The sequence below is a fragment of the Syngnathus typhle genome, linkage group LG13, assembly GCF_033458585.1.
Source record: "Syngnathus typhle isolate RoL2023-S1 ecotype Sweden linkage group LG13, RoL_Styp_1.0, whole genome shotgun sequence".
Classification (NCBI taxonomy): domain Eukaryota; kingdom Metazoa; phylum Chordata; class Actinopteri; order Syngnathiformes; family Syngnathidae; genus Syngnathus; species Syngnathus typhle.
The window spans coordinates 11929319-11947792 of record NC_083750.1 but is presented as its reverse complement, the minus strand read 5'-3'; the positions used below and the strand labels follow the sequence as shown (position 1 = coordinate 11947792).

Sequence of the window (18474 nt, the reverse complement as noted above, 5' to 3'; positions counted from 1 at the left end):
GGAAAATACAATAACAAAGAGAATATGGGCAAATATTACAATCCTTTTTATTTGACTGGGGAGTATTAATTTGTTCTTTGTATTTGTATTATCGAAGGCATTCGCCGCCTGTACTCTTTCCGACTACCCTAACCAAAAGCTTTATTCTGACGAATCAAAACGGAAGTTCTGTGAGGGTGTAGTTCACTGGCGTGACAGTTCTACTCAAACGGACAGTTACTTGGACCGGAATGCAGCATTAGTTAACCAACAGAAACGTAAGTACTCCCTTTAAAATACGTGACTTTGTTTTTCCCCACTGCAAACCGGTCTTTATTAGGCCTTTTTCAACAATCGTCAAGCTGTGTTTCGACAGCGGCTTGTTGAGCTAGCTGGTCAGCTAAGCTAACTACCGTCCCGAGTGCCGACTGATTTTTTTTTTTCCTATGCTCCCCCCACAAAGACGATTGTAATCCAACTTGTTTCTTTCTTAATTTTTCATCATATTTCTGCTTCACGCGTGCGTGCTGTTTTTTTGTTTTGTTTTTCCCCTTCCTATCCGAATGTAACAATATGTCCAATCCAAAGTTGCGAGTGACCGACTGTCATTCTTGTCATAAATCAAAGCTCTTTTCCATCTCCGTGTTTCTTATCACTAAGTAGAAAAGAGTTCAACTGTTAGTACAGTAGTCCCTTTAAGTGAGTCATTGGCGAGGAGATGATGTAAGTAGGACTGGAATGCAGGGGGGCTCTCTGACATCATCTTCAACACTTGTCCAAATAAGGAGGAAAGAAACGAAAGAGCATGTGATGTCAATTTGAATGGAGTTGCCTCGAGCCAACTCTTTTCTCGGATGTGCGTAATCATGCCTTTGCAGCGTACCGCGCACTGACACGCTAAAGGAAGGCTGCCGAGCCAGCAGCTTTGGCGCAGCCGACACGTCATGGCTGGCTTCAGGCAAGAGGATGTGGAGCTGCACTATGACATGGGAGAGGAGCTGGGCAGGTATATCAGAACCAGACATCCAAAAACGTTTGTGTGGTGGCATTACACAAAAAACACTCACTCTGGATTGTGTCTCGTCTCCTCAGCGGTCAGTTCGCCATCGTGCGCAAGTGCAAAGAGAAGAGCTCGGGCAACGAGTATGCGGCCAAGTTCATCAAGAAGCGCCGCCTGTCATCCAGCCGACGGGGCGTGAGCCGCGAGGAGATCGAGCGCGAGGTCAACATCCTGCGCGAGATCCAGCACAGCAACATCATCACGTTGCACGACATCTTCGAGAACAAGACGGACGTCATCCTCATCCTGGAGCTGGTGTCCGGCGGCGAGCTCTTCGACTTTCTCGCCGAGAAGGAGTCGCTGAGCGAAGAGGAGGCCACGCAGTTCCTCAAGCAGATCCTGGATGGCGTGCACTACCTGCACTCCAAGCGCATCGCACACTTTGATCTCAAGGTACGGACACGAGACGCTTCATTAAGTACACCGGGCAGCGACCAATATGAAGAGCGTCTCGTCATATTTGCATGACAATCACTTCAAATGTTTGTTGTCGTGCAGCCCGAGAACATCATGCTGCTGGACAAGAACGTTCCCAATCCCAGGATAAAGCTCATTGACTTCGGCATCGCCCATCAGATCAAAGCCGGCAACGAGTTCAAGAACATCTTTGGAACGCCCGAGTTTGTAGGTGGGTTTCGCTGCCCAACAACGGATTCCGTTTCTTGCCGAGTGAGCGACTTTTTGCGGTCCACATCTGTTTCACATTGGCTCCTCTGCGCTCTGCAGCTCCAGAAATAGTCAACTACGAACCGCTGGGACTGGAGGCGGACATGTGGTAAGACGACAAACTTCTTTGCTCGGTGACCCTGCTCGACAACATACGGCAAACGTTTGGCAGCAGTCCGCTTTTAACCTGTTTACGGTCGTTATTTGATTAGCCTATTTAAACATTGCGAGTCTTCCCCATGTGACATTGTCAAGCGATATTTTCTTCTTTCCGTACAGGAGCATCGGGGTCATCACTTACATCCTGTAAGTGTCGCTTCACACGACATGCGTCAACAGCTTCCCTCGGCCATTCTCAAAAGTGACCTGACGTTTCCCCTGCAGCTTGAGCGGCGCTTCTCCGTTCCTGGGCGAGACCAAGCAGGAGACACTGACCAACATCTCGGCGGTCAACTACGACTTTGACGAGGAATACTTCAGCAACACCAGCGAGTTGGCCAAAGATTTCATCCGACGCCTGCTGGTCAAAGATCCCAAGTAGCAGACTGGAGCTCAATTGGTTTCTTCTCATTTTTACTGTCTTGTTCTGACCGACTTGTCATTGCAGGAAGCGAATGACCATTGACGACAGTCTTCAACATCCATGGATTAAGGTGATTTGCCAGCTTCTTTCACTGTCTTGAAAAAAAAAAAAAAATTGTACGAGTTTAGAAGACCGACATTGCTGCTTTACTGTCCTCCAGGTGATCAAGCGGCGCAACGTGCGCCGGGAGGAGCGCGACCACAAGCCGGAGCGCCGGCGCCTGAAGACCACGCGTCTGAAGGAGTACACCATCAAGTCCCACTCCAGCATGCCGCCCAACAACACCTACGTCAACTTCGAGCGCTTCTCGCAAGTCCTGGAGGAGATCGCGGCGGCCGAGCAGGGGCTCCGCCAGCTCGAGCGCAACCGCCGCTCGTGCCGCGACGACGTGGCGGCGCTGCTGTCCATCTACGAGGAGAAGGAGGGCTGGTACAAGGAGGAGAGCCGAGGCATCTCGGGCCAGCTGGGCGCCGTCCGCCAGGAGCTGCAGCGCACGCAAGCGCAACGCAAGAAGAGCCAGGAGGACGCCCGGGGAGCCGCGCAGGCCGCCGGTGCGCTCAAGCGCAAGTTTGGACGCCTGGAGAACCGCTATGAGGCGCTGGCCGAGCAGGTGGCCCATGAGGTGCGCTGGGTGGAGGAGCTGGTGCGCTCCATCGCCGCAGACAAGGACCGGCAAGAGAGCGCACCTTGAGGCTGCGCTTCAACACGCTCCTCACCTTTAATTTATTATTTTACTTTTTTTTTTTTTTTAACGGGCTGTCATTTTTACTCGCTCATTAAATTGTTTATTGTTTTGTTTTTATTAACATCGGCTTGTCACAAATGAGGCAGGGCAACCATGTGCAACGTCGACTTTTTAATTAGGGTAAAGGGAAAAAGGGGGAACTGCAACTCCAGCAGGGAAGGTGCACGGAGGAGGGTGATGAGCGTGCAGAGAAGGGCAAGGCAAGTTTGTCGTCGGTGAGAGGTCGAAGGTCAAAGCTAACAGAAAAAGCAAAACACGCAGGAAGCAAGCGGGCGTTTTGCTACAAAGTCAATGAGGCAAACGGGGACAGAGCAAGAACGGGTGGCAGGCATGTGTGTGTCTAAGTAGACAAACAGGCAGGAGTGATGGCAGTTTGAATAGTTAACCAACATTCCATTCTTTTTTTCATAGTTTTTTTTTTTTACACATTCCATACTTTGTATAGAAAGAACAGACATATTTTTTACCCCATTGGCACTTATGATTAGAGCAGTGTTAGAAAATATATTTTTTATTGTATATCTGTAAACGAGCTGGAAACATTTGACAGATTTTTTCAAATAAAATGTTTTCCCTGTAAATTGGTTTTGGACAGTCTTAACACCTGGACTAACATTTACATAACTTTCTGTTCAGCCAAACTTCTCATGTCCTGGATTCATCTGTCATCTACAGAGATGTCTTCATACCTGGATTAGATCCCACTCGGTGGCTGCAATTCACCCAGTGGGCTGGGCCTTGGTTACAGTCTAGAATACCTTCCATGGAACTACACACATTCATTCATTCATCATCGGGGTCAACCACACACTACTTGGTGCTGTCATAAAGCAACGGAGGTCCCAGGAGATTGATTTCAAAGCATTATTATTACTTGACTTTGGTATAATGGCAAAGACCAGCAGTATAACAAAATATGCCATCTTTACTTGATTTCATTCATTTTTACGATTAATATTATTGATCACAATGGCACCTGGGAGTGTGTAGGTGCTGGGAAGGTGACTGCTGTTGGTAGCTGCAGGCGTTACAAAAATAGACTGCTGAGTGCTGACAGCAGCAAATGGAGGCAAGCTGCTTCTGGACATCACCAGCAGAAAAATGATTAATGAGGTGTAAAATATGGCCTGGGAGAAGAAAAAAACAACAACAGTATAACATTTGAAAATATTCCCAGGAGCATTGTGGCCCTGTTGGGATATGCTGGCTGCTGGAGGCTTGGTTTTGCCTTATTAACTTGACCTTGTCTATTACTTGGTCTTGCCTTTTCCAAGAGAAAACATTTATAGGTTTCACTATCCAATTAGCCGCAAGCAAACTTGATTGTGCACCTTTTTCCCGACTTATCTGGCCCCAAATTATATATTTAAAAAAAAGCCTCACAAAATAAATAACATTATACAAGAATGTAATCAAGAGGATGCTCGATAACACTGAGCTTGGGACGTTCAGTGCTATCGGGAAGGTTTGAAACCCATTTCACAACCAGCGTGTGTTGATGTTGTGTACTTTTTTTTTCCTTTTAAAGTAGCACCCTCGCTTCTGACACGCTGTTTTCAGCTTAATGTCGCCATTACTTCCGAGCCAGAGCTCATGAATGCAGCCACGTCCTCGGGGTATACATAATGTCCGATCTTAGAGACCTGTGCCTGAATCACTCCATCCACATGAAACTTCCAAGTTGGTCCGCTCCAAATACCGGTACACAGCCTACATATGAACGATATTTTATAGCGATCTGATATAATTTTGAATCAGGTATCGCCTTGGTTTGTGTTGATTATGACGGTATTGATATTATACGTGAGTAAATATTCGTATAATGTCAAGTGAATGTTTCGTCTTTCGGTTTTAAGTAATGCGCCACCCCTGCGAACATTCCAACTGTGGTGTCATCCGTGACTAGGCCTATGCAGTAGGGAGTTGTTTGGAGGACCCCGTAAGTTTTTCTTTACTTTACATGTCGTTTAATCATTTTCTACATACGCGTTTATTTTTTAATTTTTACAATCCATTTCGCCTCGCTTTTCACTCGTGAAGCCCCACTCGGCTGTAAAGATACGGCCTTCGGGGCGTGGTACACAACACGAAAAAAAGAAAGAAAAAAAGAGCCGGAGACGGAAGGAGAGCTTCAGTCAATTCTGGCTGACCGCGGCTGAGCTTATGATGCCGACGTTGCGGGACAGCACCATGTCCCACCCCGGCGAGAATTCCCATCAAGTCCGGGTGAAAGCCTACTACAAAGGGTAAGAAAACACCACCGTTCCCGTCCTTCTTTCTCCCTCTTTCCACTACTAACGAGCTCTACTATCGCGGAAGACAGCTAACCAGACAGCTAAGCTAACGAAGCTAATGGCTAGTGTGGGGTAAACTTGACAGGCAGGTGAAACTGTCCAGACACCCAATGGACGAGTTGGGCTTGACATTTAACGCTGTGTATCATATCTCTCCAAAACTACGACACGCGGGGATTTAGGGCACTTCGCTGAGGATCTGAGGCTTGTTTTTCTCTCTGACTACGGCCAAGTTGAGAGTTGGCTAATAAGTCGTGCTAAGAACTGTTAGCCGATGGAGCTAATTGTCAATTGGATGTCATAGTGAAGCTCAATTTCTTTGATATGATATCTATTGATGATTTATGGCACCAGATTATTCACGCACAACCATTAAATAAAAGGTGTTGTTAAAATACATTCATTTGAGCCAAACCGTTTTGTTATTGTATTTCCTAAGTCACAATGGTGTTAAACGTGTGGCCCGTGGGCCATGTTTGGGCATGGAGTCAATGAACTGGATACAACAAAATAACTTCCATCTCTATTTCAAAAGAGAACTTTAGTTCTCTGGTTCTTCTATATCAAACAATTTGTTTTAGGTTTATGTACCTGACATGTTTGGACACTCTGATGAAGGCGGAAGAATCCGCCGAAACATGTCAGGTAAATAAACCTAAAACAAATTGTTTGATATGGAAGAACCAGAGAATTAATTGAAAAAGAAAAAACAAGATGAACCTAGTACAACTAAAAGAGAACTTTATTTCATATTGATGGCTCTGAAAATACACAAACGTAAATCTAACATGATCCAGTTACTGCTTTGGTTCGTAAGATGTCAGAAAAAAGGAAAAATATTTGTCATTTTGAGATGACGGAGGAAGCTGGGGAGAAAATGCTAACTGCTCACGGCAAGGGCAAGGCCTGAAATCTTACAACCTCAAAAGTGTGAGGCAGACTTGTTATTTCACTGTTGCTTAAAAGGTGATGTGAAATCATCAGATAAGTGCACCTAATAGGTGCGACACCATCACCAGGTCTGCTCGTGATATTAATAGAAACCCTCTAATAAGCTGTTCCCCTTGTACTATTTGTTTCATTTTTGATAAGGAGCGTCCGTCACTGCGCCGATGGTTCCAACTCCCTCCTTCCAATCGGAGCGCGACTTGAAAAACGTGTCGTATGAGTTGCGCTCGCACCAGCTGATATTCTTTGCGGCTGTGGCGACACGCCTCGGGAAGGCTTTTCATTTGTGTCTTTCTTAAGTGACGTCTCAAGCAAGCATGCCGAGCATGCTGCTCAGGAATGTCAGCTATGGCAACCCAAAAGAGGAAACGGAGGCAAATTACGTACCGGGTGGCAAGGATTGACGCTCACCTTTTGAACAACTCAATTAGCTTAATTTTTTTCTAATCAAACTTTGGTAACGACCCTCGGCGTCCTTCCATCTTCACGCAGCTTGACAAAAAAATAGTTCCACCCATCCATACGCAGCCCTCTGGTTTTCATGTTGGTTTCACGTCTACGTGATTGAGATGTCCTCTTCCCATCTGTAAGCAGGAGTTGGCCTTCTTGAACATTCTTCACCAATGACATCAGCAGACTGGTGTCGGCCTGTGGCAGTCTCGCATTTCTTCTTTTACCCTCACTCATCACGTCTTCCATTTTGAAGTCTCGCTCAAGGCTTCTACTTCAGCTTGCTGTGTTAGGCATGTTGTCGGGCAGGAAAGAGCGGGATTATGTGGAGGTATTTCGTCTCCCTTTTGGATGGGGGGGGGGGGGGGAGTTCTTCATCTGTTGCGAGAACTCCGACCGACGCTTCTGGTTGAACTTTGCAAACGAGGCCTCTGATGATTAATTTTGGGGGGTGGGACGCAACTTTGATCATTCCAAGGACTCGCTCTGATAGTGCGTGGGGGTCACAGTGGGCGTTATCTGCTGCACGTCCTGACAGTGAAGATGGATGTTCCGAGGTGCGCACGGAAGCCCAGGGAGCCCCTCTGACCCTTCCTCCCGCTTGAGAACTCACCAGTGACGAACGGCTTCACGGCGGGCAGATGGGACCGCCGAGTCCGACTTAGACGCCAGAGGCACGGGTTAGAACACCCCCCCAGCACCGGAACTCGTGTCTAATTTGAGTGCACGGTCGAGAAGAATGCCACAGCACTTGGACTTCATGAATCACTCCACATACTGTCTTTTTACACGCTCTTTTTATTTTCTAGACTCACACAGGGAGTCTTTGGTTTACGACTACACAGACATAGAGTTACCATAATTCATTTCTACGCATAGAACGTATCCTTTATTTATGCCAGCGGAATGTAAACTAGCGACAGACTCTTCCACTAGATGGCAGAAGGTGCAATTAACCGTAACTGTTGCCATTCATACAACAGAAGAACCGCTTATATTTTTGTGACATTTTTGTTTTTAGTGCTGCACCGGGAACTCAATGGAAAATGTGTCCTATAAAGGTTGAGGTACACTGGCACACAGAGCGATGGTTTGAAATGGGGGGGGGGGGGGGGGGGGGATCTTGTTTAGACCACCCAAGAACGTGGGCACAGCCTATATGTAATTTGCACCCAACTTCTCCTCTCCCATGACTGCTTGTCACGATTTGGGTTACAGTGACACGTTTTGGAGATGAGCTTGAACTATGTCAGCCGACACCCACATCTGACCCGCTGCCTGCCGTCTGTAGGGAGGATGTCGCTGCCATGTTGGTCCTACAGGAGGGATCAGAGTGTGGGATCGTAAATGGCAGCCTGCTCCCACCTCCACCCCCTCCTCCTTCGTAGGCAATGATTAACACCACCAGACTGGAGGATGCAGGGTTAGAAAATAGCGGCAGGTTGGGAGGCGGAGTCGGCAGCATGCCACTGATGCACAGACAGAGCTTCCACAATGGCGCCATTCTTACGTTTTTTTTTTTTTTTCCTTTTTTTCGTGCCTCCGGCCCGCTGTCATTGAGTGTGACGCTGTCCCTGTGTTTTAGCGCTTTGAGTTGAGTGACACATCGTGTGGGCTACGACGCTCTCTCCTATTCCAGTTTTTTTTTCTAAAAAAATAGGATTCATAGTCATTAACAGGGGGAGGCTATCAGGAAATTGCTGAGTTTCCCAAACGTCCCGTGCTAAAATGCTAGCTGCCAAAGTGAAGTTGCACAATGCCGTTTTTTTTATTCAGTGACTTGTGATTTTGATGCTAGGAATGCTAAGTTTCAACTAATTTGAATATTTCTGTGTGTCAAATTTATTTGTTTTACAATTTAACCACTTGTCCAGTAGGCGGAGCTGCTTGACTCCATGTTCGCTTTATCTACTCACGTGACAAACTTAACAGCTTTACAGATGCCATCCTATTTTTTTGTCACGTAACAATCCAGTGGTATTTATTTGCACCAGGCCGAACCCAGCAACCCATTGCCTTCCCGACCTCGCATGTTGAGGGGTTTGCTGGTTTGCTTATCTTGTAAAGGCTGCGCTCTTAACAGCAGTGTTCTCCGCAGGGACATCATGATCACCCACTTTGAGCCGTCCATCTCGTACGAGGGCCTGCACGGCGAAGTGCGAGACATGTGCTCCATGGACAACGACCAGCTCTTCACCATGAAGTGGATTGACGAGGAAGGTGTGTGGTTATAATGATTACAAATTCACACTCTCATATTAGGCTTGTGCACCTCTGGTCTGTCGTCGATACAAAAACCCGATACAGTGCACAGGCAGCCTACATACATATTTTTGAACGATACAAACTGACGAAAGAAAGATGTCGGATCTCTCCGCTCAGCCCGAAGGTCACCGTGACAAAACCAATTAGACTCAGCCGCCATATATAATCAGCGCCGTCATTAGCCTGTCTGAGCAAGAAAAGCTGCTTGATACTCGTAATGAAGTACTACAGCATCTCTCCTGACATCCACGGAGCACGCGGGAGCGAGGTTGCCATCCTCGACATAACGAGTACAACGTTGACCACTTTTGTTAACAAAAACACACGCGTACACAAAACAGGCACAGTTGTGCGTACAATTTTAAATAGCGTGCAGAAAATTCGAAATGTAGTACGTCAGATAAACTGAAGTGAAAACAATATAAATGAATGACATAACATCTGGATTCTCATACAGGTGACCCGTGCACTTTATCTTCTCAGCTGGAGCTGGAAGAAGCACTGCGCCTCTATGAACTCAACAAGGACTCTGAGCTCATCGTTCACGGTGAGCCTCCCCCAGCCTTTTATTTCCCTGATCACACTTTAGCGGAGATGATTGATTGTTGTTGCGCATATATTCTTAGAAATGTTACTCATTAGTTTACTAATAAAGAAAAAGAACGGCCAAATCAAATGATTTTTTTTTTTAAATATTAAAAAGGTTCTATCATTTGTCTGGTCAATAAGCTTTCTCTTATTTTCGACAATTTGTGTGTGAGCGTCATCGCTCACTGCAAGGTGGAGGAGGAGTATCGAGCACTGAAGTGTGAATAAGACCGCTTTCCTGCTCCTGACGTGCGTCTGCGTGCCCGCCGGCTATTTAACAGATATTCGTGATGGGCGTACGTGTGACCGACGTTTGATTGACAGGCCTCCGGAAGGGTGTGGGTCTAGTTTGAATCAGAGGTGAGGAGGGGGTTCTGCATGAATCAGAGGTGAGGAGGGGGTTCACAAGTGCAGGAGAAGGTGGCGGAAGAAGAGCAGACGCGGCGGGAGGGAGCGCCCGGTCCCCCACTAACGAGCTTCTGGGCCGCGGCCCACGCCTCGCTTCTCGCTCGCTCGCTCGCTCGCGCTGCCACCTCCAGTCTCACGCTCTTTGTCTCGCACGCAGCAGCCCACAAATACACACATTTGTCAGTTTGGCTCAGGTCGCCAAACCAGCGTGTAGCGCACCGATGACGTGTCAGAGGCTCAAAAACACATTTCAGCTGCGGGTGGTCTTCTGCTCCGATACAATGTTCAACATTCTTAAGTCAGAGGAGCATTCCAAACAGTCCCCCGAGGTACAACCTCTACATCGGGATACACGTAGATGGCAGGCTAGCGTCTGCTTAGCGCTTGGCTTTGATGTAGTGTGTCAGATCGTAGTCCAGAAGACTGCCTGGGTTACCTTGCGTTACCAAGACAACCAGGATCAGCACAAGCTGGGAAATGAGCAACTAACAAAAGATTGACTTGGTTGTTTCAATTCACACTTGATGGGTGGACAGGCACTCCAGAGACCCACCCGCCAATTTCAGAACTCCAGAAGCGGCCCCATTTAAGTTGATGGAAATCATTAGACATGAAATAATGTTGTTGTTCTCCCCTCCAACAGTGTTCCCATGTATACCAGAGAAACCCGGCATGCCATGTCCTGGAGAAGACAGTAAGTTCAACCTTTGCATGACATCCAATCAAATTGCTAGCAACCAATCAACCAAGCTTGCTGTCTCCCACAGAGTCCATCTATCGGCGGGGAGCGCGGCGCTGGAGGAAGCTCTACTTCGCTAGCGGCCACTCCTTTCAGGCCAAACGCTTCAACAGGGTGCGACACCACACTGTTCTGATCGAACTGTCCCGATTCTCAAAGCAGCAGGTCCGAGGTTTCATTTGAAAACATCATGCCAATTTGTTCCTCTCGCCGATGTGAACAGAGAGCGCATTGCGCCATCTGCACGGACCGCATCTGGGGTCTCGGCCGACAGGGCTACAAGTGCATCAACTGCAAACTGCTGGTGCACAAGAAGTGCCACAAGATGGTCACTGTGGAATGCGGCCGGCCCATCATACAGGTGATGCGGCGCCCGTTTTCTTTTGATTTTTTTTTGGCTTCCACGACACTCATTGTTGTGATTTGCGTTTTATTATTATTTTTTTTTAGGAGCCAATTATGCCCGGTCAACCACCCAGCAGTCATTTAGACCCATCGGAACAGTCAGGTAATGATGCGCATACAAAAAAAACACGAGCAACATTTAGATTTGAATAGCAATAAATGATTCTCATATCAATGTATCAGTTCAGTGGCATATTCAAGACTGTATTTTCACAATTTATTTTCAAATCTCGTTTATTGAGCTATAAGCTTAAAGGTTTGGCACAATTACAATTTTGGGAGAATGAATGCAAAACAGGGTTGGATTGGAAAACTGGAGTGTGCATTTTTTTTTTCCTTACGTATATGGAAGTAGAAAACCATTCAGGCCTAGCGGAGCTGCTAACCAAGTGACAAAACGTGACTGTCTCTCACCTACTTTCTCTCCTTCCTGTTTTCTTGCCTCCTCCTCCTCCTCCTGCTGCCTGTCTGACACCCCCCACCCGTTGTCTCTCCCCCTCCTTTTCTCGCGCTCACACACTCTCTCTTGCAGGCCCCCAGAATAAAGACTCCAGAGAAAGCTTGACTTACGATGGAGAGGAGAAAGAGGTGAGTTGAGTTAAAAAAAAAAACCCGCACAAACACATCCATGTGTGAATCCCACACATGTGTCAATCAACCGCTATCATAATTGTCCAATGATTTGCTTTAATGCCTTTTAAAATAAAAAAAATCCAAATTGCCACCTGCTTGCAGTATTGAAAATTTTTCCCCAAAAGTAAATAATGGCAGTATGAGTGATTCTACTCCACTCACTAAGAACCCCGCCATCTCTCCCCCGACCAGGCGCGGAACAGCCGCGACACGGGGAAGTCACCCTCCAGCCTGGGCTTGGCCGACTTCGACCTGCTGCGGGTGATCGGCCGAGGCAGCTACGCCAAAGTGCTGCTTGTGCAGTTGAAGAAGACCGAGCGCATCTACGCCATGAAGGTGGTCAAGAAGGAGCTGGTCAACGATGACGAGGTGAGTCACAGCGTGCATCAGCTGGCCTCCATGTCAGAGTACTTTATGATCACAGCGCATGTCGTGCAAATGCAGCCTTGAGAAGGAGAAAGCAAAGTACGGCGCCAAGACAAAGGCTTCGTCTAATTAGACGTGAGACCAAGTTAAGAGTAGCGAATGCAATTAGCACAACCTGTGGGCACTGTTATTTATAGCGCCAGCATCCCATCTCGGTTATCTCGTCAAATACTCTGAACCCATCTGTACCTCCGAGAAGGTGTGGCTCGTCGCTTCTTTGACACCTCAACACAATCACCTCTCATTGGCATGTCGATGGCGCCCTCCCCCTTACAGGACATCGACTGGGTCCAGACGGAAAAACACGTCTTTGAGCAAGCATCCAATCATCCCTTCCTGGTGGGCCTGCACTCCTGCTTCCAGACAGAAAGCAGGTAGGAAGCACTTTGCAACGGCGACCTGTATTTTTAAAAAGCAAGTAGCAATTGGGAGAGGACAAGCCGTCATTCCAAAATCAGGTCACCCCTCCCACCACTCTCAACCACTTGGGGAGGGGGGGCAACGTTCCTATTTGACAATTGCGCCAATTCGCGGTCATGTAACTTTGAGCTTTGCTAAATATTTCCTCTCCAGACTCTTCTTTGTTATTGAATATGTGAATGGCGGCGACCTCATGTTTCACATGCAGAGACAACGGAAGCTTCCAGAAGAGCACGCCAGGTAGGCGTTTGGTGGCCTTCCTCCGTTTTGTGGCTTTAGGGTTGAATGTTTTTTCTTCCCCCTCCTCCCCTCAGATTCTATTCTGCTGAAATCAGTCTGGCGCTCAACTACCTTCACGAGCGCGGCATCATCTACAGAGATCTCAAACTCGACAACGTGCTGCTCGACTCCGAGGGACACATCAAACTCACAGACTACGGCATGTGCAAGGTGCGTGTCCGTGTGAGCGTCTGTGCTCATGCACATTCAAAAGCGAAATGAGCCGCTGTCATATTTGTCCCTGTGTTTCGGCTCAGGAGGGCTTGAGACCCGGCGATACGACGAGCACTTTCTGCGGCACCCCGAACTACATCGCTCCCGAAATACTCCGAGGAGAAGATTACGGTGAAAACAACAACTCGCTCAATTAACCTATTTGGCATGAACTAACCAAAAGCTAAAGCTGTCGTCTGAACGTGCGGTGCAACTTGGGCGCGATAACTATTCTTCATTATTTCCCAATCAAAACAAACCTAGTCAAAGTAAATTAAAGAAACTAAAAATACCAGTTTCTGCATGACTACAGTGTCACTACGGTACAAATAGTTGAGTGGTATCATAGCAACAAGACCTCGCTTGCTCGAGTGCTTTCATTTTGTATACAGGCCACATTGTTTTGCTTTAATTAAAATAGTGTCGGTCCTGCTCGATGTTTTTGCTAAAACTTTTTAAAATGAAATTCAAAAAGGTCAGTATACGCAATTGGAGTTTTGAGTACCCTTATTAGTGCAAATAGTCCGCAAGGGTTTTAATCAACTGCAAATAAATAAACTTTTGTTTTTACTGCCCTATCATATCGCCCTATCTGCACAGGACAACCAATTTAACTCCCATTACTCACAATAAAAATAAAATAGACCCCACCCCAAATGATTGTCCAAGAAATATACTTCCACACAAAATATTTAATATCATTTGCATAAGGCATAGTATGTGTAAAAAAAAAAGAAAAGCATGCAAAACATAAATTGGAGTTGTAGCCTGCTTGACGGGTGCTCACGACCCTCCAGGGGTCGCGAGCAGCACAGCTCGGGAATCCAAGCTTCCAAGTAAGCCATTTTGATGCATTATTACTCGTAGGTGCAGTCAGTGAGAACACATTTACAGTATGATCGTTTCCTCACTGGACAGGTTGCCATAGTAACAGTGGGTTCAAGTATTGGAAGGATGACAAGTAAACCGGTGTGTCGGAAGACTGATGTGAAGCGCCGCTTCTCATTTGTGCGCAGGCTTCAGCGTGGACTGGTGGGCGCTTGGCGTGCTGATGTTTGAGATGATGGCGGGCCGGTCGCCCTTCGACATTGTGGGAAGCTCCGACAATCCCGACCAGAACACAGAAGACTACCTCTTCCAAGGTAAATGGAAAGCCAGCGTTTTAGGGGTCAAAGGAAAGTCCACACTGTGTGAAATTCTTTAAATGGACATATTAGCTCATACCAAATGTACCAAACCCATGACCTAGAAGCTAAGATGGGTGAAGATCCAAAGCCACTTTCAAGCAAATGGCAAATTGAGAAAAAATATCATGTCACACTGTTTAGCCACCTGCTTAACTCTCTTCAATATGGGAAGCATCTCACCTCATCCCTGCTTTTTTTTTTTTTTTTTTGTGCATCTCAGTCATATTGGAAAAACAGATCCGAATTCCCCGCTCACTGTCGGTCAAAGCTGCGAGCGTCCTGAAGGGATTCCTCAACAAGGTAAGGCAGTTGGAAATATACATTTTGTCCCAACACAAACATGGCAGCTTTTCACCTCACCGCCGTATTGTTCTTTATCTCGCTCACACTTCTATCTGTCTCTCACCTTCCCACCCGCTCCGTCTGTTCCAGGATCCCAAGGAGCGTCTGGGCTGCCACCCTCAAACAGGCTTTGCTGACATCATGGGCCATCCCTTCTTCAGAAACGTCGACTGGGACCTCGTGAGTATTTTTCCTTGTTGCAATTGACTCAAAGGAGGTAGGGTAGTAGTTGTCCCACATGCCACCGACAACTACTGGCGCATACGACAACATCTTCAACCCCCTTTTTGCTTTTCAGCGTTTTTAAATTCCATGATGTCATCGTCAGCTTAAGCAGAACTTCTTCCATTTCGATCGCTCATTTCTACAACATCACCCAGAGCCACACTGGCAGTTGAAAACACACACGGATAGAAAAAGGATGTGAAATAGAGATTTTTTTTTTTTTTCTTCTCCCGAGTAAACAGTTTTTCGAATGCTAATTTTTTTGAAAGTGGAATCTGTCACATTGAAAATACTGATAGTGGAACACCAGGACTTGACTGTTGGTGTCAAGATAATAAGGTTGATAACGCTTGGCTGGAGAAGTTTGCGTTTGACTCGGATCAGTAAAAAAAAAAAAAAAAACCTCACTCCCTTAACGGCAATAGACGCCGAGTCAATACATCTTTTTCACATGTATGGATGACTGCTTTGCAGTTCGTCACCCCCGATGATCGTCGAAAGGAAACAAAGCGTGCCGGATGACAAATAGTTGCAAAGGAATCCGTGTATTGATCGGGGTGAGGAAGAAAGACCACGCCGCAGAGAGGAGACTTGTAAAAGTAGACAAAGAACAAGTCAGCAGCAACAGAGTGACGAGCAGACGGTCACAAAGCGGGAAAGCTGAGCGAGGAAATAGTCTCAACCACAAAAGACAATCTGAACCGCACCCTCCTTTTTTCTTATCTGTGTTTTTAAGAGTCATATGGACTTTTTTGGGTTCTCTGAAAACGACTGACAGGAATCTCATCTCGAGTCCGACGAAAACTATAAATAGACCAGTCTTGTTTTACCGTGCTTCCTGTTCCCCAGTCATAATGGTGACTAAAAGTCTCATATGTCTTAGGGAGTGACATTCCTGTGTTGTGACAGCATAGCGGTGAAATGAAACCTAAGGTCCATGTATTCTTTCATTAAGCCGCTTAACACCTATAACAAAGAAATAATCGATTTTGGAATTATTTTTAGTTTTACGTCAATTTGGTTCCATGTGGAATGAGTTTTCTTTATTGATTTAGTAAGTACGGTGGTGCCTCGAGATTCAAGTTTCGTGAACAAGCTTGTGCAGTAACTCCAAAACACTCGTAGCTTAAATGATCTTTGGATCTTTGTTCCTTTATTCACTTGTCAGGAGTTGGTAGCACAGGTCACTGACTTTGAATCAGAAACTGCCAACAAGTGAATAAAAGAACATCTAAACACGCCCCCAACTGCAAGCCAATGCTCAACTAACCTCCTAATTTACTGTAACCACTAAAATACTTGCACCTAAGATTGACCTCATTTTATGAAAATAATGACCTCTTCCCTCATTGTTACCTAGTGAAAAGCGGTCAAATCAAAGGAAACTTGAAACAAACGCATTCTGCCATAATTAATGATGGTGTCGAATATAATATGAAGTCATCGTAATGACCTTCGTGAGGGCAGCCTTTGGACGTCAGCTGGCAGACGGACATGTGACCCGAGCGTGCTGACGACCTATATCATATGACCTTCCTGTCTGCTATCCCTGTTTTGGTCTGGCAAGCACGGGGCTAACCAGCTGGTCAACTTATGTGTCTGCAGGATTCAGGTTACGGTGCACAACCCCCCCCTTCCCAATAAACTCTTCACCTCTTCAAGACAAATCTGTTTGCCCTGCGGTGCGCCCCGTGGCCTGTAGGGGGAGCACTTTCTGCCATGAACTAATTCACCTTACCGTTTCCTATTGGTGAAAATGTTGAAACGAAAACACCTTACAAGTGAACCGGTTCCCAGATTATTTTCTGCCATTTAAAACATAAATAGACCTGCGATTAGGCAATCACTGGATTTACCGCCGATGTCATTGTGATTACAGCTGGAGCAAAAGCAGGTGGTCCCTCCCTTTAAGCCCAACATCTCAGGTGAATTCGGCCTGGACAACTTTGACGCACAGTTCACCAACGAGCCCATCCAGCTGACGCCTGACGACGAGTAAGATCCGCCGATCGGTGAAACAAAGTGGCTCTTTGAATGAATCAATCCACCCGTGGATTGTCCTTTGTTGTTGCTGTGTGCAGCCATGTGGTGGCTCTTTGAATGAATCAATTCACCCATGTATTGATTGTCCTTTTGTTGTTGTTGTCGTGCGCAGCGACGTGGTGAAGAAGATCGATCAGTCCGAGTTTGAGGGCTTCGAGTACATCAACCCGCTGCTGATGTCTGCTGAGGAGTGTGTATGAAGGGAGTCACACGCACACACAGTTACACACAGTTACACACGTGCCAGTGTCTTCACGTTACGAGGCGACCCGACGGTATCGTCGTCATTCGTAGTTTTTGTCGTTTGCCAAAGGCGACCCGACGATATCATCATTCATAGTTTTTGTTGTTGCCAAAGGCAGTTTCGCACTCTGCCAGTTTGGACCACTTGTCCTTAAGTCTTCTTTTTATGAATTATTTTTATATGTTGTCGATATAAAAATACAAATGTAAAAATATTCAACTGCACTGATATCTTTGTGTCATCGGGGGCCTCTCTACCAAGTTCTTCCAAGGTACTTACTGTACACAGACTCATTTGAATGGGATCTACAAAACTGCTGTTGATTAACATTTAGCCCCCTTTGTATTTTTTAAAGCTCGTTCATCACGCCTCTTTCTCAAAACTCTAAATATGGAAAAACGATATATATTTTTTTATTTAACTACAGACGTGTGTTGTCCGTGTGCAGCCTGAGGATCGGAACTGGAGTTGAGTCAGCTAAAATACTGTGAACAAACGTAGCGCATTAGTCAGACTTCAACAGTCACCCACGACCCAAAAAATAAACCCCCACATTTCTGGTACCTGTACATCTAAAAAAAAATGAGTGTATCTTCTCAAATAGTGGCTGTTTGCCACCTAGAAAATAAATATAAATAAGCACCTACCACCAAAAACAGTCTATCAAAAAAGTGTGGATAATAATGATATTCTGTCAAGAAGGAAAGAAGAATTAGGTAACTTTAAAATCATTGACTAAATCTGTTGCGAACCAAAACAGCAACACTGACAGAGTCACGTAAACAAAGTCTTAGGATGAATTGAACTTTTGTCTGTGCTTGTTTAGTGCATCGTCTCGGTTCTCTGGATGGATGTCATGATTTTATTTATTTTTTTAGCTCCCGTTTAACGTAACATAATTTCGACTTGACTTTGAAGGCCACCATTTTGTGAAATACGCAAATATCCCATCTTGTGCTGGTCTGTTTGTGTCCCCCCCTCTTATTACTTCATTCCACGTAAAAGATCAACAGGTTGAAGCACAGTTGAGGCTTTAGAACTGTTCTATTTTCTTACAACACAATCCTGTAGATTATTTTCTGAATGATTCCACTAATTTAAAACACTAAGCGAAATCCTGTGAGAAACATATTCTGTTACCTTTGTTTATTTTTTTTTATTGTTACTACTTTTTATTATTTGTAATCATCAGATTGAGTATGAAATGTTACTGGGTGTGTTTTGGAAAGCACCCGCAGAACTCTGTTGACATTTTATTATTGTGCAAGAGGAAAACAGTCAAATAAACATTTTATTTCTCCTTGTGGTAAAAAAAAAAGTTGCCATTTTGTA

General features: G+C 45.8%; 2 protein-coding genes across 2 annotated transcripts; both read left to right on the top strand.

Annotated features, from left to right (window-relative positions):
• Nucleotides 1-42: 42 nt before the first annotated feature.
• dapk3 (death-associated protein kinase 3) lies at nucleotides 43-3614 on the top strand. Its single transcript, XM_061295124.1, has 9 exons — nucleotides 43-257; nucleotides 858-985; nucleotides 1072-1432; nucleotides 1538-1667; nucleotides 1766-1814; nucleotides 1985-2011; nucleotides 2090-2242; nucleotides 2313-2358; nucleotides 2449-3614. Exons 2-9 carry the CDS (start codon nucleotides 924-926, stop codon nucleotides 2977-2979), a joined length of 1359 nt encoding a protein of 452 aa, XP_061151108.1. The 5' UTR covers nucleotides 43-257; nucleotides 858-923; the 3' UTR covers nucleotides 2980-3614.
• Nucleotides 3615-4720: 1106 nt separating this feature from the next.
• prkci (protein kinase C, iota) lies at nucleotides 4721-18474 on the top strand. The gene is made up of 19 exons (XM_061295123.1): nucleotides 4721-4972; nucleotides 5074-5279; nucleotides 8824-8945; nucleotides 9448-9537; nucleotides 10630-10680; nucleotides 10754-10839; nucleotides 10949-11086; nucleotides 11176-11233; nucleotides 11663-11718; nucleotides 11956-12132; nucleotides 12466-12563; nucleotides 12763-12849; nucleotides 12924-13059; nucleotides 13146-13233; nucleotides 14118-14243; nucleotides 14509-14588; nucleotides 14721-14810; nucleotides 16735-16850; nucleotides 17011-18474. The coding sequence occupies exons 2-19, from the start codon at nucleotides 5197-5199 to the stop codon at nucleotides 17096-17098; spliced, it is 1770 nt and encodes a 589-aa protein (XP_061151107.1). The 5' UTR covers nucleotides 4721-4972; nucleotides 5074-5196; the 3' UTR covers nucleotides 17099-18474.